General features: G+C 38.5%; 1 protein-coding gene across 2 annotated transcripts in view; it reads right to left on the bottom strand.

Moving 5' to 3' along the window:
• The window catches only part of NEB (nebulin), a 234,272-nt gene that overhangs the window by 173,818 nt on the left and 36,849 nt on the right, over positions 1-23,605 (bottom strand). For both annotated transcript variants that reach the window (XM_027775357.1, XM_006157632.1), the window contains exons 19-34: positions 21,840-21,941; positions 21,641-21,748; positions 21,448-21,552; positions 20,233-20,331; positions 18,433-18,537; positions 16,961-17,068; positions 16,765-16,878; positions 12,519-12,716; positions 10,418-10,525; positions 8,566-8,664; positions 7,628-7,732; positions 7,433-7,540; positions 5,450-5,761; positions 5,139-5,345; positions 2,043-2,147; positions 1,258-1,365 (exon numbers count right to left, since the gene is read on the bottom strand). In XM_027775357.1, the coding sequence (XP_027631158.1) occupies positions 1,258-1,365; positions 2,043-2,147; positions 5,139-5,345; positions 5,450-5,761; positions 7,433-7,540; positions 7,628-7,732; positions 8,566-8,664; positions 10,418-10,525; positions 12,519-12,716; positions 16,765-16,878; positions 16,961-17,068; positions 18,433-18,537; positions 20,233-20,331; positions 21,448-21,552; positions 21,641-21,748; positions 21,840-21,941 (2,091 nt within the window). The remainder of the gene's footprint in view (positions 1-1,257; positions 1,366-2,042; positions 2,148-5,138; positions 5,346-5,449; positions 5,762-7,432; positions 7,541-7,627; positions 7,733-8,565; positions 8,665-10,417; positions 10,526-12,518; positions 12,717-16,764; positions 16,879-16,960; positions 17,069-18,432; positions 18,538-20,232; positions 20,332-21,447; positions 21,553-21,640; positions 21,749-21,839; positions 21,942-23,605) is intronic.

Genomic DNA, 23,605 nt, shown 5'->3' with positions numbered 1-23,605 from the left:
TGCACTTAATATCAACATGATACTCCAAATTTAAGATCAATATCACTTGGTTACACAAGGATGTGAATTTTCCCAATCCAATTGTGACCTCACCACGGGATATAAGGACCTGCTAAGCAGGTAGCTGGGCCTCCACCCACCCCTTTTCTCAGCAGTTATCTCTGAGCTCACTGCTGAGGCAGCTGCAGAGGCATTCAAGAGCTATAGTGGGAAGGGCAGGAACTGCTGTGGGGTTTTTGCATCAGTAAAAACCTAACAGCAAAAGCTCTGCTGTTCAAGGTCACTCATTGCTGAGATCAGCAATCAGATGTAAATTGAGCTATCCTGTAATAGGTCAAAACCTCAATTTTTATGCAAGAGAATTCAAATACACCTAAACCCCACACAGCTCCTGCAGTTTAAGCATCAATTCATAAACAAGAGTTTATCAGGGAAAAGAATTATTAGGTAATTTCCACTCACATTAGAGAAAGTACTATGCAAGTGCTCAAAAAAGAAGGATAAAGTTACACTTACACCTTCTAGAAGTAGAAATGTTTTTCATGGTGCTATGCACTATTTGCAAACCTTCCAGGAGGACGTTTTTACAACTATCCCTATAAGGAAGGCTGTAGAGTTCTTACACTCCAGTCTCCCGTGTGGTCTGTACCCAGCCTTGGTTTCTTCTCTTTTCTCAAACCAAGACTTAGCCTCTGAGATACTGTGTAATAGTGAACTTGGCAGGCCATGCATACTTTCTAAAATTTTTACTTTTCAAAGATGGGGAGATGAATAAACATACACCTTTGCTATTACAGATGAAATGGGCATCAACTTGCATGAATCGCAATTACATGTTGAAGAAGTGGGCTTTCCTCCACTTGGTTTGTAAAAATCTTACATTTTATATAACATCTTTTCAATCTTCTTAATACAATTGTAATGCAGGCAGTCATTTGAGTCTAGCGCGTTCTTGTCAGTCAGGGTGTTCCCACAGAAAATAAATGGGAGCTGTCAGGGGAATGTGTCAGTGGAGGTAATCTGGGCTATGAATCAGGGCAGAAAGGCATTGCCAGCTTTATGGCAGCTCTGCCAAGTGGGGGTCAACGGAAAAGAACCACAAAAATCTTGAAAAAGTGACAGATTGTCAAAACAATGTTTTGTACAGACTTAAACGTCATCAATTCAACATATTGTTTTCAGTAAGGTATCAATTTAAACAAAACACACATTGATTACAGGCAATCCACCTAACTTAGGCCAAAAACTTGTACTCACATCACTGGCAATGTTTCTTGATGACTTGGCCGCAGTGATAGGAATGGCATCGCCCAGGACATTGTTGCCCTTGGCTATTAAATCATGCCAGTCCCGTTTGTAACAGACCTGGATAGAAAAACAAAAAGGATGTCAGCCTGCTGTGTACTGGATATTGTTTTGTTCTTTTCAGACACAAGCTAAAGAAATTCCCTGTGGCACGTACTGTTTCAGGAAGCCACGTCAGCAAAGCATCCCACAGTGTGAGTGGCAGAAAATCATTGCACTCTGCACTAATTAGTCACCTAAATGTGGCATGGCACTTGAGTGAAAGGCATAGTGGAAAACTGGAGTGGATCCACGGAAAACTAATAAAGGCTCTGGAAACCACAGTGTGGGAGGACCAGCTAGAGACAATGAGGTTGTTAAGTCTCATACAAGGAAAGCCGAGAGAAGACCTGCTAGTCAGCTTTAGAAATTTTACAGATGTTATTATTATTTTTTTAAAAAAAGGATTTCATTTTTTGTATTTTTCTGGAAGATAATAACTTCTCCCATGTGCAAAACTAGGAAAGCTAAGTCGATGTTTTAAGAAAATGGTGATTCTACATAAAGAAGAGTGTCATATCCTTTAGAGTTGCCCTGTGTTTCAAGGGGCCAACCGAAGAACTCTCCTCACAGGACAGGCTCTGATGGAAGCTTATGGGAAATTGAACTAAATAATCATTAAGGCACCATCTTACTCTAAAACCCTATTATTTTATTGTTAGGCCTGAATTTCACACGCCATTGAAGACCTTACTTACATCACTTATATTGTAAGCATTGCACTTGGCTTGGAGAAATTGAGGAAGATCAGGACTGATGGTGTATTTGTGTTTCACATCTTCTCCTTTAGCTTTGTATAAGATCTGCAAGACAGTCACAAAAATAATAAGCATTTCATACAGCAATAAAAGAAAAACGCATTAATCTCATGCTTAAAGGGGTTTTTTCCTAGTACAATCCCCACTATCTCTATTATTAAAAACCAGTATTTTCCTAGTTTTTTAAAAAAACAAGCATCTTGTTTTCTTTTGGAAGACCCTAAAACTCTGTGTATTTAGATAGGGATGTAAAAATTTTCAAGAAAACAGAAATCTGACTGCCAAGGATGAATGGGAAGTAAATTCAAATATCAAACCCCAACATGACTAACAGAATTCAGTGCAGTTTATTCTTTACCAATTCTTAAAGTTTTGTTTTGTTTTGTTTATTCTTTTTTAAATATATAGAGAAAAAATAGTAGTTAGAATGAGTCTTTTGCTTCTGCTAAAATATTCCAACTCTCATTTTATCAGTAAAACCATCCAGTCTCACAACAGGAAGACGCACACAGAAGAACCTGGTCTGCTTGCGTGGTTTACTCCTTCCTACCTACCTTATATTATTATCTTAGAGAATTACATGCTCTTCACTGAAAGATATTGAAGTATATGATGTGGAAATCTTACTGTATCCTTTTCTTGGCAATGGAAAGTAAACAAACTGTTTAATTCCTAAAACTGAAATAAAGAGGTCGATAGGTGGCATAGTGGTTAAAGGCACTAGACTCCCACATGGGCGATTGTGGTTTGAATGCCAGACCTAGAGGCTTGCTTTCTTACTCTCTTTCTCTCTCCCTTCCCCTCTCTCTCTCCCTCCCCCTCTCTCTCTCTCCCTTCCCCTCTCTCTCTCTCTTCCCCTCTCTGGTCAAAATGAAAAATAAGTAAATAACTAAATAAAGTTAAATGAAATAATTCTTTTTTTTTCTTTTCTTTTTTTTTTTTTTTGAGAGGTTTTTTGCTATAGGGCGCGTGCGCTCGCCAGACAGACAGAGAGAGACATAGAGACAGAAAGCAAGAAATCACCCCCCCCCAGGGGATGGTCACGCCGCAATCCCTTCTCCATTCTCCTCTTGGGATCTTGGGCACGCACGCGACTGGCGTGAGTTCTAAGCCACCAGGTCCGGGATGCGAACCGCGGTCGACTACGTGGGAATCCAGAGACATAGCCATTACGCTAACTGCTGGTTCCCAATGAAATAATTCTTTAAAAAAAACTAAAATAGAATTGGAATCAGAAGTAGATGTTCAATCTCTTCATTGTCATTTAGTATAACCCTCATTTCCCTGACATGTCTGTGTGGCATATCATAAGTTGACTTGTGCACATACACAAAAGAACCTCAAAAAGTTCATGGAAAATGAAGTAAAAGTATAGGTTTATTTTGATGCAAAATTTTGAAATTCATGGTTTTCCTGTACTAGATGTCTTCCTTAAACTTTTTGAAGACTCCCTTGTCCCACAAGTAAAAGCTATAATGACTGATACCTAAATTAATCCCCAAATGCTAAATGATTTCGTCTAAAAATTCAAGAGTTATCTTTAATTGCTCACTGCCTAACAACCCCTAAGTATTTACAGAATCTCACAAATTCTACCTTTTAAACATCACATTCTCATTGCTATTGCCTTAGTTTAAATCTAACTAAAAAAATTTTTTAACAGTCTTCTGATTAATCTCCTTGTGTTCACTTTCCCTCCTTTCCAAAGTCTCCACATATTTTTGTCTCGATTATCTTTTAAAGCGTAGACCTGGCAACGCAGCTTCATAGATTCAAATTCTTCAACAGCTCCCTTTCCCTAGCTCAGAACTTCTAGAAGAGTCAAATAAGCACGCAAGACCATCAATGATTAGGGCACTACCCTTAACCCGTCACTGTCCTTTTAGTCATTCCTTCCTAATTGTTGCTATAATGTTCTTTTTTTGCCAAAAATTTGAGGGAAACTGGAGGGCAGATACCCACATCCCTGGTACCTACTTACCACAGTCCTTTCCTGCTGCACTCTCCTCTCTGTATGGCAATGCTCTGTTTATGTCCACATCTTTGTCTTATGTTCTCTTTAAAAATATATTTTATTTAATTTTATTTATTCATTCTTTTATTTATTTCAATTTGACCAGAGAGGGATAGAGAGAGAAAGAGCAAGCTGCCAGGTCCAGGACTCAAACCGTAGTCACTCATGTGAGAATCCAGCACCCTTAACCACCCAGCCACCTGCCAGCCCCTGTCTTATGTTCTTGTCCTATATTCTTGTTAATTCCTATATCCTACTCACCTTCACCTTTGTCATCCTTATACCATCAGCACATAATACAGTGCCTGGTACAGGGCGGGCGCTCAAAAACATTCATTAAATCGATTAGTAAGTGACTGCCTTGATATCTCTTTATTTCCCTCTATACACCAAACTTGCTTTTAGAAGCTAACTTTAACCAGAGCATATATACTGGTCATGGACAGCAGGAAAACAACAATCTCCATCAAGAAATAAGTTAAAAGCCTCTATAATTAGTCAAGATGCTGAATTCTAAGAAGCCAAAATATATATTCATATGTATTATTTACCTATGTTAATGTTTTATATATGACAAGTAAATACGAACAACTTAATACAAAATGAAATACAATGAATTTGCCACAGTCAAGGGTCTGAAATTTAAGCTTAAGCTGTGTGTGTTCATTTCTAAAATATAACTCTTTTTACCGTGTCAAATTTACCCAATAGCACACTATTTCAAAGACAACTTTAAAAAAGGTTTTTAAAAGGAAGGTATAAAGCAAGATATAGGGGAGAAAATGTAATAATTGCAATTTTATTTTTAAATTAAGAAAAAAATAATAAATCTCAAATGAAAACATACTAGCTCAGAAGAATATAAATGTTGAACTGCTATATGTGTGTGTGTGTGTATACATACATATATATATATGTGTGTGTATATATATGTATATATATATTTTTTATATCTATATAATATGAGGGTTTTTTTTTAAAGTTTCCTTCCATATCATCTGTCTTTTCTCTGTTGTACTCACATCACTGACTTGCTGTGTATTCTGTTTTGCCTGGACCATAACTGGGGAGTCCACGATGCTGGTAAATTTGAGGGTGTCTGGGTGTTGCCTGTACTTCTTTTCATTCAGGGCATCACCCGCCTTTTTAACTTTTTCTACGTCGAGACTGCCAATGGGTATCCAGCCAATGCCTTTCATCCAGGTATTGTAGTCTTCCTTGTAGGCATTCTACAGCAACAGGAGAAAAGAGGAGTGAGGCCCTGGAAGTAGTTTCTTTCATGGCGGGCTCTGAATTTAAAAGGGGATCGTCTTGTGGAGAAAGCATCACTTACATCGCTCTGTATTTGCATCATGTTTTTAGACAACTCCAGGTCCATGGCATCCGGCAGGTAGGTGTAATGGTGCAGAGCATGTTTATAATTGACATTGCTGACTACATCTTGAGCTTTCTTGGCTGCCACAACATTGAACATGTCATGGGGTGTGTTGTATTTGGTCTTTGTCTTCTCATAGTCTTTTTTATACTCCCGGTCTGACTGTATCTTGGCAACATTCATGTAATGAACCAGTTTAGGATCATCTTGGAGACTTTGGAAGCCCACCATTTTCCCTTTAGCTTTTTCATAATCCTTTTTGTACTGAACCTATTGGAAACAAAGGTGGGGATATTTTAAAATGTAGTTTTGCTGATTTTACTGAACAATAAAGCCATGATGTGAAGTAATTGAGCTTCCTAGAAATTACCACACCTCAATAGCCAAACAATTAGATATTCATTTACATAAACTTTGAAATGTAGCTTAGTAAAATAGAAAGTGTTATTTAGAACCCATTTGATTGCCTGTAGCTGCTTCTGCCCACCCAAAAGTGGTGGGGATGGGGGTGTTACTATGACTCATAACAGTAACAAAATTAATCTCGGTATCATTCCTTTCTACTTAGACACTGGTAGAGAAAATTGAAAAGAAATATTTCACAATTTCTCCCAATTATATTGTACTGCTAGAGCCCCAAGTAGCTGGCTATTTGATTAGTGGTAGAATTTTAGTGTGGTACCAGATTTTTAATGAGTCCCTGGATGTTTAAAGAAAGTTCAGATCCAGTACAGGGTAAGCACTAATTGGCCCTGAATAGTAAAGTGAAGGGGATTGAGTTTCCCTCAGGAAGACCCGGAAAGGACCTTGGGAAACCGGGAAGCAGACATGTGAGGGAAGGCTTATGGTATGTCAGGACTGGGGTAAAGATGACTGGAAAAGAGCACCAGTAGAGGAGCGCGTTAGAGAGAAATGCTGGGTAGGACTTTCAGGACACGGACATTTGCTATTCAATCATGTCTTTACATTGGTGCAATGTAAGCCTAATTGCAAACCAGTAGTAAAGTTGTGCCTGGGATTTGGGAGAAATAAAAATGAAGGGTCTGTGTCCAATCTCTGGATCGTTCAGAATAGAATGAAAAGCAGATTCCCCAGGAGGAGAGCTCAAGTGAGCTCAAGCAAAACCATTATGTGCAAACCAGGAGCCAGAGATGACAAGAAAAACAAAACCCTCAGAGTGTTTGCAGAAATCAAGGGGAAGGGGATTCTACTTCCAAAGGATAACAGGTGGGAACTTGAGTCTTTGTTTTGTTTTGTTTTTAATCTCCAAGAGCAAAGTGACTTCAGTTCACATCTGGGTTAAAGTAAAATAAAACATAAATTTCTTAGTTTAATGGAACCAAGTGACTAACTATTAGGGGCTGTGAAACTTAAGACCAATTTACCTATCTGTAGAAGAAAGGAAGGGGAAGGAGAGGAAAGGTAGAAAAGAAAATCGTGTAATAAAGTTTTACTTTCAGGAGATTATTATGGCTTACATAGTATAATGTAAGCCCACAAGAGGAGTAGCATGAAATTGTGCAGAAACATAGATGAGAATTTTAAATTAGGGTGCTTGATTAGAACTGACCAGTAATGGGGCCAACAGGTGGTGTGAAGGTTAGGGCTCTGGACTTCCACACAGACAACCATGGTTCGAGTCCCAGCCTCACTTTCCCTCTCTCTCTGATAATGACACATGCCCTATACCAATTTTTTTTAAATGATAATAAATAAAATTAAATAATTACTTTTAAACAAAAAACAAATTGACCAATAAAAGGTTATACAAATCCTTTCCCTCAAGAAAATTCAGATCTGTGTAGAAAACTTTCTTTCCTAAGTAGTTTCCAGCCAGCCTTGCTTTCAGTCAGGGATGGCAACATGGCAATTTTGGGATAACCCACCAGCAAGGCTGTCAGCCCCCACATTCCAGCTCTGCATGACTATAGCTGGACTTACGTCACTCGCCGCCTGCCTGGCAGCTTTGGCGGCTTTGATGGGAATCGCATCGGTTCTTAGGTCATAGCCCTTCTTGCTCAAGTCTTTCAGGTCTGCTTTGTACATATTCTGAAAGAAAAATGCCGTTTGATGTCATTCCGAGGCCACATTAGTAAAGGCTGAACACGCACATCAGCTCTGAATCTAGACATGCACCTCGCTGATGTTGTAGGCATTCACTTTAGCTTGAATGAACTGAGGCAGATCAGCCGGCAGGTTGTATTTGTGGAGAATTTCCTCTCCTTTGGCTTTGTAAACGATCTGGAAGAGGGAAAAAAAGCATATACACACAAGTAGAGAAATGTGTTTAATGACACAGGAAAATAATTTTCAAGTGGATGGTACTACACAGAGGTCACTGTGAAAAAGATACTCTGAGTGGCCCTGCATTATCTGAAATTGGTGTAGGCATTCAACATCTCATGTGTAGCTGTGTATGGTCCTGTCTCCTCGCTGGTTCATTCTTGGCAGATCCCTTAGTATTCACTAGGAAACGCTGAACCTATAGAGGCATTGGTGGAAATGGGCCCAGGAAGGTGGCCCAGTGACAGGTCTCTTTACCTGCAGATGCTTTCCTGAGCACATGAACGGCTAATAGGGTACAGCACCCACTTATATTACACTTTGGGGGCAATTAAAGGAACTTACCAGTGCTTTTGACTGTAATGATTTTTGTCTTAACTCTGACCTAAGCTATAACTCCTCTGTTTGATATATTGCCTATATTCATTCATTCAGGTCTTTTCTACAAATAGCTTTATATTGGGTTATTGCAAAAGTCATGAAGCATTTTTACATATAAAAACTTATCATAACTTTCCCAATGACCTAATAGTTTCTCTTCTCATTAAGAAAAATTCCTCTCACCTTTTTCTTAGAAAGTGATACCAAATGGCTAAAATGACAGCACAATTATTACTGCCATAGCATTATTTTGAAGATATAAATAAAAAAGTACTTTACCAATGAATAGCTGGAGAATAATATAGTTGCTCAGATAAATGAGGCTCTTCAGATTATGTAGGTCCATTTGAAATACAAATGTGTTTATAATAGTTAACATTGATTAAAATATAGATAGGATTAGCACTTACATCACTCCTTTGGGCCTGGTTAATTTTAGACTGTACTGTAATTGGAGCATCTTCAATCGACGTAAACTTGAGTGTATCTGGATGTTGCCGGTATTTTTTCTGTTTGGCAAATCAAAAAGAAAGACAACCACGTGACTTTTCACCAAAGGCTAGGATAGTAGGATCTTTGCCATTTATGTTGGATGACCAAGGAATGTATTTTTTTAATTTAAAAATATGAAAATATTGCATTCTTGATTGGCTTGGGGGAAAAATGAATTGACTACAAAAACACATGTCTTACAATTTGGTTTCACTTCGGTTGGTTCAGACAGTACAGACGAGTACAATTCTCAGGAACCTTTAGTTTATTACTTATGACAAGGAAAAAAGGTATCTCAGCCAAGCAGAATCCAGAAACATCACAGAGTTTTCTAAAAGATTAACAGTAAAGCAAGCGAGGAGATCTGTAGTGTCTGTGCACGACACTCACGAGTCTCAGGAACATCATTTTTCCAGTCCCTCCATCCCCAGCTGTAGCGAAAAAGCTCTCCGATTGAGGGAGGAAGAACTGAAGAACGGAGCAACAGCTAGCAATTATTAATAAGAGACAAGACTTTTGTTTTGCAAACCTTAACATAATTAATATATTGGTTATCAGGAAAGCGCTGAGAGGCACAGGTGAGAGGACATTAGGAGGGAGCCAGCAACAGCTAGCTATGCTTCATCCTAATCTTTCTGTTTCCCTGTCCTCTTCCTTTGCGAACATTATTCAGCCCACGTCTGTGTATATAGTGACAGTGCTCTTTTGATTCGGGCTTCTAAAAATCACAACCCAGAAGAATGTTTCTGAAAGATTCTAAGTAAACAAAATTGTCCGTCACCATAAACAAACAAAAGCACTGAGCAACAAGAAAAATAAAAACTTGAGTGTGGAAAAAAACCCTCTGTCCTTTCTACAATCTACCTTCTTTGGTGACATATTCACCTAACAGTGAGGACATTCTGCCACTCATGGAGGAGGCACAGATAATAACCTGGTTGCTTTATAAACCTCAAGGTCATCACTGTTTTTTCTAAGACTGAATAATAATTTACAAACTACCTCAAAGTCATCGAAAAGATGACACAGGGTATAATTTTTCAAAGAAGATTTCTATAACAGCAGCATCATTAATAATCACCAAAAACTGAAACAATTCATATACCCGCCAATTGTTAAAAGAGATCAACAAAATGGGATAAAGCTATACAAAGGAACACTATTCAATAATAAAAATAAATTAATTACAAGCACATACAGAAACATGGTTGAACCCCCAAAATAGATGAGTCAAAAGGAGTCAGATTCTAAGAGAAATATCTTAATAAAGGTCAAATTTTAGACACAGAAAGCAGATCAGTGGTTGTGTGAGGCTGAAGAGAGGATGAGGAATATTTTGAAGAAACGTTTTGGGTGACAGCAAAGTTTTAAATTCAATTGTGATGATGACTTCATGCTTATATAAATTTATTAAAACTCATCCAGGTGTGCACATAACATAGATGAATTTTATGGTATGCAAATTATACCTTGATAAAGTTGCTACAAATATTTCTATCATGAATGGTCAACATAAGTAAGTGATTTTGGTCATATATTGTGTTGTTGGAAAAGTCATGGTTTTTTTTTTGTGCAAAAATGCATCATGACTTTTCCGATGACCCAATAAACTCGATGCTTGTGTACCTGGAAATTCATGCACGTGTTAAGTTTTATTCCTCAGCCACAGTGATCAGAGAATAAAGCAGTAACAGAGGCGTTCCCCATGGTTTTGAGGGTATTAACATTACATGTTCACAGAGCTCTCTCTGACATATTCAATAGCTTTACCTCATTAAGGATGTCTGAAGCTCGCTTGGCCTTTTCCATTTCTAAAGATCCAAAAGGCACCCAGCCACAGCCTTTCATCCAGCTGTTGTAGTCAGCTTTGTATTCAACCTAAAATACCAAGAGAAACGTTACATTTCTATGCTCAGTACCATTCTTAGCATGAAAAATCATTAATGTTTTACCCCAAATGAGGTTTCTAAGAGTCCTGGTCAACTTCCTTACTCCATACGTGAAGGTTACTTTAAACATTTCTTTGGTGAGAAATTTTAACAGCTCTTAGGATTTTTCCTTTCTTCTAATTGGCATACGTTCCATTATATCCTTATTTCCAGCTTAGTGGAAGTAGATGGAACTGTTACTTTAATCTGAAAAGTGTTTGATTCAAAACAATATTTTAGAGAATAAATTAAGTTGTTAGATAATCAAATGTGAGATGGTTGCTCCCTGGGATGCTATTATATTTCTGCAGTCAACTTAGAACTGAGGTCCACATTGAAGGGGAGTAAATGTGCTCATTTCCTGACAAATCTTGATAGTAGTGATTTGTTCTGTTGGTAAACATTGCTTCTTATGTATGCTAGTCAGTTTTGCAGCTTACACTGGCTAACAAAACACTTTAAAATAGTTGTGCTCATTAATTTGCTTGAGGGAGCAGTTATTACTTGTAATTGGTTCTATTTTGGAACCAGTTAGTTGGTGCTATTAGAATAATGAGCTACTCTTGTGCAGCCATAGGTAGTACCTAAAACTGTAGTCTAGATGCAACATTCAAATTGCTGTTCTTTAGTGTGGATCTTTAACTGGAATAAAAAAAAAATCAAGAAATCATTTGGTTCTTGCCCTTGAGAGGCTCCTAATCTACCTGAGATGAAGAAACATGGCAAAAATACATAATTAACACATAGCATAATAATTCTTAAAATAGAATTATTGGTGATGGAAATGTAAATTGTGCCACCTACGTAGAAAATAATACCGCAGTTCCTAAAAATAATTAAAAATACAACAACCATATAATCCAATAATCCAACATAGAAAACAATCTTGAAGAGACATGCACACACCCTTGTTCATTCTAATATGATTCTAAAAATGGCTAAAAGATGGAAACAACCCAAAGGGCCACCAACCAATGAATGTATAAACACAACATGGTATATAAATACAATGGAGTGCTATCCAGCCTTAAAAGGTAAGGACATTCTAACAGGCTTCAGCATGGGTGACCTGAGGATATTATGCTATGTGAAATAAGCCAGTCACGAAAGGATTAATACTGTATGATTCCATGCCTATGAGCTATCTAGAGTTGTCAGACTTATAAAAACAGAAAATAGGATGGGGTGTCATAGGCTAGGAAAAAGAGGGAATGGGGATTTGCTATTTAATCAACAAAGACTTTCATTTTTACAAGATGAAAAATTTCTGAAGATTGGTTGTATAGTAATGTGAATATAACTTAACACTACTGAACTGAACATTGGAAAGTGGTAAATGTACTCAATTTTATGTTATGTATATTTTATCACATTTTAAAAACTAGAATTGCTAGGATGAAGTATTCAACTGTGTAGCACAAATTAATTTGCCTAAAGTAATCTTTGCTCTATGGGGTAAAAAAACCCTAGTTATGGAAATGAATGCTATAAATGATATAATATTTTCTTTTTAGATAACACAGCAATCTACATTTTAAAATATTGATTATGATGAATGTAACGATGATGATAATGTTGATGGTAATATTAGTAAATGTTTATCGAGAACTCACCAGGGCCTACTACCATGCTGGATATCTTATGCATTCAAATCCTCAAAACAATTCTTTTGTTTTATTCCAATTTCACAGAGGAAGACTCTAGACTCAGCAAGGTAGATAACCTTTCCAAAGGGAAATAATGATGGACTATAGGCCAGACCCAGGTCTTCATAACCTTAAAGACCACACTTGCACAAAATCAGAGGGTAATTTTCCCATTTCACACTTGCTTACAGAGGACAATGCAGGGACCTTCGAGCAGTGCCCGAAACATCACTTGATTTAGAAATCTTTTTCAGTTTCCACCTTTGAAAGAGGGAATCAAGAAAACTGGTGACTCACATCACTCTGCAGCGCATAGGCCTTCTTGGCGAGGTCTACATTGATGCTGTCGGGTGGGTAGCTGTAATTGTGTAAGAGGTGCTTGTAGTCCACGTCACTGGCAATTGCCTGGGATTTCTTAGCCTGAGTGACTTGGAGCATATCAAGCGGTGCCGTGTACACGGTTTTTGACTTTTCATAGTCTTTCCGATATTCACGCTGTGAATAGGAAATCACCACTTATTACCACAAATCCTCAATGATTTTCCAGAAAAGCACAGAGATCTCTCAAAAACAAAAAGAAATAGCTCCAAACCTTTGAACAGTTATTTTGCTCCCGAATTTGTTCATATGTTACACATGGTTGAAACTGCCTAGAAACATCACACATGGACAGATCCTCAGAACTATCTTTTTAAAATAAGAGCAACTATCAGAGAGTTGCAACAGACATCAGGAATGGGCCACAGCTGCTTCAGCAAGGGGCTGTTTCATTTTAAAACAAGTTTCTCAGGGGCCCCTACAAACACTATTTCTATTCATGTAATTTTTAAAGAATTTTCTAATAAAGAATATTCTTTTGTAAATAAATAATTATTTATTTACTTAATTCCATTTGTTATTATTATTATTATTATTATTATTTTAATTTAACCAGACAGAGACAGAGAGAGAGAGGGAAAATGAAAAAGCAAGCCACCAAGTCTGGGACTCAAACCGCACACAGTCGGCCATGTAGGAAACCACCATGCCACCTGCCGGCCCCTCTAATAAAAGATTTTCTTAATTAATGAATATCACATAACAATCATTTCATACTTCTGATATTATAAAACGATTACTTCATAAACAACTATGCAGTTAACTTCTTGGCATTATGCTGTCATTTTTAAAGGGATGGCTATTGATTTTTCAGCCTATTATATTCTTCACAATAGACCAGCCCGGTTGAGAATCCCAAAGTTTTTTTTCAAACCAAGTTTAATTTTGGTAACAATTTAAAAAGAAGCTTCAGAGGGGAACCAGCAGTTAGCGTTAATGGCTATGTTGCTGGACTCCCACGTAGTCGACCACGGTTCACGCCCCAGACCCGGTGGCTTAAAACTCACGCTGAGCTCGTGTGTGTGCGTGCCCAAGATCCCGAGAGGAGAATGGAGGAGAAGGGATTGCGGCGTGACCATCCCCCCTGGGGGGTGATTTCTCGCTTTCTGTCTGTCTGTCTCTCTCTGTCTGTCTGGAGAATGCATGCGCCCTAAAGCGAAAAGCTCTCAAAAAATAAAAATAAAAAAAGAAGAAGCTTCAGATTGCAGCAGTTCAAAGACCTCAAAGGGAAAAAGTCTGTGAAACTGAGCCATTAAAGTAACCTTGGCTCTTCTGGATAATGTTCTCATAAAACAAATGTCCTGACTGGGACTCAGGAGGCACCTTCATTGGCCGGTTTTCTGGAACGGCCAGACAGGTGCTAATTAGGTCAAATCCCCAGCGTCTTCATATCCACTCACCAATTATCCTGATGGAAAGAAATCTAGAAAATTCTGAACTCATCTCATCTCCTTCTACACATCAAAGACAGTGAGCAAGTGCAAGCGAGCAGGTGCAGACGGACGTGCATTGTAACTATTCTGTAACAGTCCCTTCTGCGAATGACCCGGTCTTTCAGCTTTCTTAGGGAACTTGATCCTCCTTTTCATGTTTTATGAGTAGTCACTTCCACTGAGTAAATTTATCACTCAATTACAAAAATCTAGACTGTGGTTTATGAAAATAAGAGACTTTCTGATTGACTGCAAAAACACTGAAGAAAATAGTTTGTCTTTATTTAAAAAACAGTGATAAAGCAGTGTTGCAACAGCAGGTGGTATCTGCACATGTTTTTCACTAAACTGTTTCAACTCTTTCATTTGAGACATACCAGCTCACACCTACGAACACATGTAAAATGTTGTCAAAGATCTGACCGGCTTTAAATGTTCTTAAAACAAACAAACAAACAAACAAACAAAAAACAAAACATAACAAAAACTACACATGTTCTATACCTGCAGCTTGACATTCTGTCTAAATATTACATAACAATGACTCATTGACTATTGCTTTCCATCACCAACATCAATCAACTAACAGATTTTTATTAAACATTTATTATGCGACTAGTGTTCTAATGGGTTCTATAATAGGATGAAAACTTAAAGAAAAATACATGTGTCACTAGGAAGCTATAACTTTCTGGAGAAGAGATAAAGAACCAATGAGCAAGGGAACCAACAGTTAGCGTAATGGCTATGTCGCTGGACTCCCACGTAGTCGACCGCGGTTCGCATCCCAGACCCAGTGGCTTAAAACTCACGTCAGGCACGTGTGCGTGCGTGCCCAAGATCCCGAGAGGAGACTGGAGGAGAAGGGATTGCGGCGTGACCATCCCCCTGGGGGGTGATTTCTCGCTTTCTGTCTCTATGTCTCTCCTTGTCTGTCTGGCAAGCGCATGCGCTCTGTAGTGAAAACCTCTCCAAAAAAAAAGAAAAAAAAGAACCAATGAGCAAGATAGCATTATATATGTGAGCACTGTATAATGACATAACTCAGCATAAAGTTATTAAAGCACAAAAAGTACTGAATTGGATTTATTTGCTATAGGGTATGTGCATTCACCAGGGACAGACAGAAAGAGAGAGACAAAGTGAGAAATCACCCCCCAGGGGTGATGGCTAGGCCAAAATCCCTCCTCCTCCAGTCTCCTCTTGGAATTTTGGGCAGGCACATGTATGCACCTGGCATGATTTTCAAACCACCAGATCCCAGACTTGAACTGCACTGTCAGCCATATGGGATCCAGGTAACCTCTACATCACCTGCCGGCCCTGAATTGGATGTTTTAAAGTGCTACATTACTATTTAGTGAATGCAAGATGAGTTAAAGAAGGTATGAATCATAAGATCATTATCTCAACACATGTTCGAAATTAAATAATACAAACACCCTTTTCTTCTAGCAAGAAAAATTAGTTATTTACAATCTATGTTGAACATTCTTACCACTCTTAAAAGATTCTCCAAACATTTTTAAAACACGTTAGGTTGTTGGGACAGTCGTAACACATTTTTACATGGAAAAATATGACATGACTTTCCCTGCAACCTAATGGTAAACATACTGTTATTGGCAAGAGAGGTTTGTCTCTCTCCAGTTTATCTTTTCTTTTAAGGTTTTTGTCATAGGGCACATGTGCTCACTGGAGAGAGACAGAGAAAGAAAGTGAGAGAGGAAGTGAGAAATCATCACCTCTGTGGGGGAGGGTCTCTGTAGTTTTTTTTTTTTGAAAGATTTTTGCTATAGGGCACATGTGCTCTCTGGACAGACAGAGTCAGAGCAAAAGACAAAACACCCCCCCCCCCCCCCCAGGGGGATGGCCATGCTGCAATCCCTTCTCCTCCATTCTCTTCTTGGGATCTTGGGCACGCACGCACATGCACCAAACATGAGTTTTAAGGCACCAGGTCCGAAACTCGAACTGCGGTCGACTATGTGAGAGTCCAGTGACATAACCATTATGCCATCTGCTGGTCCCTATAGTTAGAAGTTTTAACTAGAAAATGATATGTGGGACATAGACGAAGCTGAGAGAATCCACATATTCCCTGAAATGCAAGCAACAGGCATGAAATAAAACATACATTTTTCTTGATAGTCTAAATCTTTTATCAGACTCATCAAGAGACCTATAATTAAGGGAGTATTTTTCTTAGTATTTTATAAGCCAAAACTAATTACTAAAATCAATAAAGAACAATAGTAGCTATGCTAAAAATGTTTTATGTGTGACTCATGCTTTTCTCTCAAAGTAAAGACAGTTTTCAAACAGTCATTTTGAAGTTATTTTTCAATTAGAAGAAAATACGCAAACATCTAGTGGTATTTTCCAAAAGATTTTGGTAGCTACAATGATACTATTAAATATATGCAAAGTGAAATGGACATCAAGCAAATCAGTAATTTCTCCCCTCAAATGTGAAGGGTGCAAGGATCCAGGGAATCATCCTCCTTCTGAAGGTCGCTCCATCGGTTTGTTCTGAGCATGAATGCCCAGAGCAGAAAACCCTTTTACACGCTTGGGCATGTGGACAATGAAAGCACCTTTTTTATTTTTTAAATTATTCTATTTAACTTTATTTATTTTTATTTTTTACCTGGGGGGGTGGGTGGGGAGAGAGAGAAAGCGAGAAAGCAAGCCACCATGTCTGGGACTCGAACCACAATCAGTCATGTGACATCGCTCTGGTTCTTGGCCGTCTTCAAGGAGTGCAGAATCTTGGGATCGTCGTTAATGCTGAGGGCCCCGATCATCTTCCCTTTGTTTTTCTCATAGTCCTTCTTGTACATCACCTGCAAAGACATCCCACGTGCTGGGTGCCACGCACCGGGGAACAGCCAGGCCCCCCTGCCCAGATCCACAGACCACACTCACATCGCTAGCGTTCTTGCTGTTGGCCTTGGCTGCCAGCAGGGGAATGGCGTCCACTTTAATGTCAAACTTCTTGGCTTTGCTTTTCTCCCAGTCTTGTTTGTAAACGTTCTGGACAGGAATATTTTAGGAAAGGAGTTATAAAGATAACACTGAACACAGACTACTCCAGTAAAGATAAAAAACAAATTGACCATTTTTATATAGAGATGTATTTCACCTATAAATTATTCATTTACCAAAGACGTGGGTAACTAGTTTCTTAAGTTATTTTATTTTATTTATTATTATTTTTAAAAATTTGACCAGAGAGAGAGAGAAAGAGAAAGTGAGAGAGCAAGTCACCAAGTCTAGGGCTTGAACCATGGTCAGCCATGTGGGAGTCCAACACATAACTACGATGCCACCTGCTGACCCTGAAGTGGATAACTATTAACATATTATCCACTTTCTTTCTCTCCACCACTAAATTAGTATTACATATGCTTTATTTTTTTATTTTTTATTTTTTTGAGAGAGATATTTTTGCTATTAGGGCATGTGTGTTTGCCAGAGAGACAGAGACAGAAAGTGAGAACTCACACCCCCCACCCCCACCCCGGAGGGATAGCCATGCCACAATCCTTCTCCTCCATTCTTTTCTTAGGATTTTGGGCACATATGCACATATCCCTTGTGTGAGTTTCAAGCCTCTGGGTCTCAGACTCAAACCACAGTTGACTACGTGAGTGCCTAGCACTTTAACCACTGTCCACCTGCTGGCCCCTGTATTATATACTATTTCTACTACTTTGTAAACTTTCTAAAGACTCTGCTATCCTGATGTATAAAGAATAATGTAAAATGACAACCACTTGGAGAAGATATGTGAAATTTACATGGGAGAGTTTGTGTTTTTGTTTGTTTAACTCTAGGGATTAACAGAGAGGTAATTGAGAGGCTTTTGACAGAAACAGAACATGAAAAATGAAACCTGACAGCTAAGAACCTTAAAAACTTTTGGGCCAGGACCACTAGGTGACATGGTGGTTAAGGCACTGGACACTCCTACGTGACTAACCACCGTTCAAGCCCCGGACCTGGCTGCTTGCTTTCTTGCTTCCCTCTCTCTTGCTTTCTGTCTCTTTCTGGTCAAATTAAAATACATGAATGAATGAAACTGGTTAAGGCACTGGACACTCCTACGTGACTAACCACCGTTCAAGCCCCGGACCTGGCTGCTTGCTTTCTTGCTTCCCTCTCTCTTGCTTTCTGTCTCTTTCTGGTCAAATTAAAATACATGAATGAATGAAACTAAATAAAAAATAATTCTTAAAAATAAAAAACTTTTGGGCCATAAAAGCTCTGTTTATACTCTGTTAAGGACGTCAGTAGCTGTTTATTTGCATAACTCCTAATCCTGTCATTTTAAATGCCCAAAACATTGTCTCTTTTCAAGCACATCACGCATGGGCTTCTGTGGCCCTGGTACTTACATCGCTCAGATTATAGGCATTGACTCTATGCTGGATGAACTCTGGAGCATCTGCTGGCACGTGGCACTTGAACTTCTCCCCTTCATGCTTTGCTTTGTAATTCAGCTGAAAAACAGTAAGGGATGCCCAAGCAGCTCAAGGTAGAAGCTTACTTTTTGAGGACAGTATCTATAACTGAAGCTTTAGTACTCTTTTTAGAAAAATGCCTCAAATGGACATTCAGTCCAGTCAAAGACTAGCACAGGATCTGAACTCTCACTCTTTTTAGGGATTGTGGCACAATCGAACTTTGGATTGCTATTTTATAAATGCTATTATGGGATACATGGGGTCTTCAAACACTTCATGATAATGTTTTAAAATACTTTATTTGACAAAACTCTTATGAAAAAACTATGCATGGATTTCAAAAAAAATTTTGCACCAAAATAAACTCATATTTAAACCTAGTTTCTCCATGTACTTTCTGACCCTCACCCTTGCATCTGTAGGAATCACATATCTGATCTGCACTGCTGGACATGTGTTGGAGGACATGAAAACCCCAGACCTATCAAATTCTGTAACCAGAGCACTGACAAGAACAGTAATTCTTAAAAAAAGTGTAAATTCTTTTTAAAATCTGTAAGCATAGGACTTTATTTAAATGTTTATTTCATAAGGTGAAGTTAAGGAGAAGAAAGAGAGTGTAAAGAAGAAACGCGGCTGCTCAATGTTAAAGTTAAAGGTAAAATGGACAAGAGTGAGAACTGTGCAATAAGCATCCCCAGCATCTACAAGGAGAGCCTGCAGTGGCTGGGTACTGCCTTCAGCACCGTATTCCTCAGCAGCGTGCTGAGTCACCTGAGTTAGTGTCGTTGGTGTTTACCTGGTCCTTATTAGGGCATGGCCTATTAACATGCTTGGAAAAGTTGCACAGGAACTGGTATGACTTCTGAGTTACACTGATAACCACTGCTCTCCACCTACTGCATATGAGCTAATCTGTGTTACCAGAGCACATTTTATAGTACGACAAACTGGATCTTTCATTTTCCTATCTTGAGGAGGGTGTGCTATTCTTCAGGGTTTAGCTGCATTAGCACATTGCTCCTCCAAGTACAGTCTACGAATCACAGCATCAGCATTGCTTATTAGAAAGTCAGAATACTGGGTCCCTCCCTCCCCCAGATCTACTGACTCAGAACCTGTGTTTGAACAGGATCACGGGTTGATCTCATTCCTCGAGTGTTTGGGAAGCTTCGCTACTCTTCTCCGGACTTCAGCAGGGAGGGCCTATTCCTGCCTTGGCCTTTCCTTGATCATACGTGTAAGTAGTCAGCCGATCACTCTCTGACGTCATCACATTTCAGTTCTGTAGCATCATTCTATATTGCTTCTTTATCATCATCTGATTTCTCCTTGTTACCATACTCTTTACTTTTGTAAAGTCTTTGTTACCAAACTCAAGAATAGGAAATGCCTGCTTTGTTACCTACTTAAATCAACGCTGTGTTGTCACTATTTAAGTTGGTATAAAGTTTTAGTGTACATGTGTCCAATCCTAACCAATAAGTAAAGTATTCTCATGAATAATCAGTGAGTTATTAAAGAAATATTGGTTACTTTTATTGTCGTGGAACACTATTTTCCTCAGGCTATGATTGAACAGCTGCACTGCCATCTTATTATTCAAGTCTTGAAAAATGACATTATTGCAATGGCAGATGAGTCCATGAAGATTAAGCACGTGAATGCTTACACTTTAAATGAGCCAAGCTTTCCGGATCACCACACACTTGCATAAATTAAGGCACTTACATCGCTGAGCTGTTTCGTGTTGAGCTGGGCTTGCAACAGCACAGGAGTATCAGTGACTGCCGTGAATTTGGTCTTATCTGGATGAACTTTGTAGGTATGCTAGAAAAGAAGATGTTCTTTAATGAAATTTCATAGTGAGTCTTTATATTCTTGTTCACATACACACCAACATATAAAAAGGTTCCAGGCAAAAATCGTTACTGAAAACTTGGTTGACATGGTCTCTCTCTTTCTCTCCCCCACTCGTCTCTCTCTCTTCCTCTTTCTTCTATAGTTGCCTCTGGTCTTCCTGCTGCAACTCAGTAACCACAGAATTTGGTACTCAACCTAAGCCCGTACTTTGGTTCATGAGCCCAGAATCCATCTCCTCTTTCATTTCCACCACTCTACCTCTTACTACTGTCCCCTCCCAATACATCTCAGCCACCTCATCCTTCAATGCTGACCTTGTTCTCTCAGGTTCTTCTTCCGGCTGCTCCTCCCTCACCCTTGGCATAGATGGATAGTCCTGTGTTGGACCTTCCTGACCATGCAATCTTAGGTGCCCATCAAGTCACTAACGCACACCATCCTAGTCTAGTCTGTATAATCAGCATGTACTAGTGTTCCTGTCATTGCCTATTCTCTTTCTTATTTCTGTGCTCTCTTCTTTTGGTTACTGTCAATCTCTTCCACTCCAATGGAAGCCCCAAGAAGGCAGTCCATCTTGTTCCCCATTCTTTTATTTGTTTTATTTTATTTAATTTTATTTATTTATTTAAATCTGACCAGAGTGAGAGAGGGAAAGTGAGAAAGGAAGCCGCCAGGTTCGATACTTGGACTGCAGTCAGCCGTGTGGGAGTCCAGTGCCCCTAACCACCACGCCATCTGCTAGCCCCCTTGTTCCCTATTCTTTCCCAGCATCAAGAAAAATGCCTGGCACAGGCTAGCCTCTCATGGAAATATGCTGAGTGATGAACATCAGTTTCTCACAAACCTGCATGTTCTCCTTTGCCCTGAATTTATGCATTTATAAACTAATGAGAAGAAAGATTATTTTGTAACAAATAGACTTCTTAGCGGTAATTTTTTAGTGTTCTCCAATTCTACCCCAAATTTAAATTTAATATCTCCAGCTAGCCAGTAGATGTTACTAGCATTTCAATGTATGCTAAATTTACCACTAGATGTCACAAGAATCCCAAACCTGGTCTTAAGAATTCAGAGCACTCTTACATCTTTACACTGGTCTAGCTTCTTGATTGCTTCATATTCTTGTGTTATTGTCTGAGGAAAGTAGCATTTCCCTTTATCTTCTTCATATTCTGCTTTGTAATTTTTCTATAGTGACAAAGAATAAAATAGATCATATTATCATTGCTCCCAAACAATGTCATTGTAAAGCATGAACAATCGTCTTTAAACTTACGTCACTGTTTTGAGCTGAAACTTTCATGCAGTGTGTTTGATAAGGATCCTCAAAGCTGCCTAAATAATGTCCCAACATATTCTTTACGTATGAATCCTTGTATTTAGCCTGAAAAAGATGCACATACCTCCAGTTAACAGTTATTCACCCACCAGTAGGAAAGCCCTCCAAACCCTGGAGCAACTACAGCCTTTCGAACCTCACTAAAGTTCTTCAGCAGAGTATCAAGTTGATATTTAGGGGTCTCACAGTAATTCATGCTCTTTGCCTTGGTCTTCTCATAGTTTTCCTTATATAGTCTCTGTCAAAAGAAAAATAAAATAAAGTAAAATTTTATTTCCATGGAATAAAATCATTCACGTGATTGCTGCATGAAAGATCTGGAGAACGCATATTATGAAAAAGCTATGTGCAGAGTTTAAAATTTTTCTGTACCAAAATAAACTTGTAATTTAATTCTATTTTGCCATAACCGTTGAAGTCCCTTTGTACTTTAACCTAAGGAGTGAAGTTTGTATTTTTTTTTTTTAGCATCTATTTTCCACAAAGCTGAAAGGTAAAATGGATATGATAGTGGCTTGTATCTTCTATAATCTCATCTAGTAAATAACCATATTTATATTATGTGCCCTAATATTTTCATGCTGAATAAATTACAGCATGCTATTGCTGCTATTTAAACAAATTTTTGACTTAATTGTTTTTCCATTAGAATATGTTTAAAGAAAAATAATTTTTTAAAAAAGAATTGGTACAAAACAATATATAAGGTGTAATTGTTACTATACCTTATTATAGTAATTATTATAAGGTGTATTAATTATTTAGGTATAGTTCTAGGAAAGTTTTCAGTTCAGCACTTGATGAAAACACATTATATAACACCTCTGGAATTTGGGTTTTATCATGAAGGCCTAGCAATTTTTTTTTTTAGAGTTTTTCTTTTTTGTTTTGTTTTGCTTTTTGTTGTTTTGTTTTGTTTGAGAGGTTTTTGCTATAGGGCGCGTGTGCTCGCCAGAAAGACAGAGAGACAGAAAGTGAGAAATCACCCCCTGGGGGTGGCCACGCCGCAATCTCTTCTCCTCCATTATCCTCTTGGGATCGTGGGTACACACGCACACGCACCTGGCATGAGTTTAAGCCACCTGGTCCAGGACTTGAACCACGGTCGACTACATGGGAATCCAGTAACATAGCCATTATGCTAACTACTGTCTCTAGAGATTTTTACTATAGGGTGTGTGCACTTCCCAGAGAGACAGGCAGAAAGCAGAAAATCACCCCCCAGGTTGTGGGGGGAGGGGATGGCCATGCTGCAGTCCCTTCTCCATTCTCTTCCTGGGATTTTGGGCACACACACGCATGCACCCAGGGTAATTTTCAAGCCACCAGGTCTGGGACTCAAACCACAGCTGACCATATAGGAGCCCAGTGCTTTAAGTACTGTACCACCTGCTGGTCCCAAGTCTAACTTTTTTCTTTTTTAATTCAATAATACATGAAAAAGATGACTTTTCTGTTTTATTGCATCATTTTTAAAAATTCTTAAAAATAATTATTTTATTTAACTTTATTTATTTATTTAAATTCGACAAGAGAGGGTAGAAAGAGGGAGAGAAAGTGAAAAACCAAGCCGCCAGGTCCAGGACTCGGACCACAGTCACCCATGTGGGAGTCCAGCTCCCTTAGTCACCACACCGCCTGCCAGTCCCTGCTTCATGTTTTTTAATGTTCACTTTTAATTCTTTCATGTAGAAATCCAAAATACATCCAATAAAAACTGGAAAATATGTAAATAATACGGAGGGATTATTTCTTTTCTGCTAGAATTTAGAAAATTAGTATTTGTAGAGTTTTATTTTATACTTAATAAATACTTAAGGTCTTTAAATGCAGTCAAAAGTTTACAAAATTCTTTTTTTTTTTTTTTTTTTTGGGGGGTTTTTCCCACCAGGGCGCGTGCAC

This window comes from Tupaia chinensis, unplaced genomic scaffold (genome assembly GCF_000334495.1).
Source record: "Tupaia chinensis unplaced genomic scaffold, TupChi_1.0 Scaffold000549_1, whole genome shotgun sequence".
NCBI lineage: Eukaryota > Metazoa > Chordata > Mammalia > Scandentia > Tupaiidae > Tupaia > Tupaia belangeri.
Note: the sequence above shows the minus strand (reverse complement) of the source record. Positions and strands in the feature narration are given on the sequence as shown.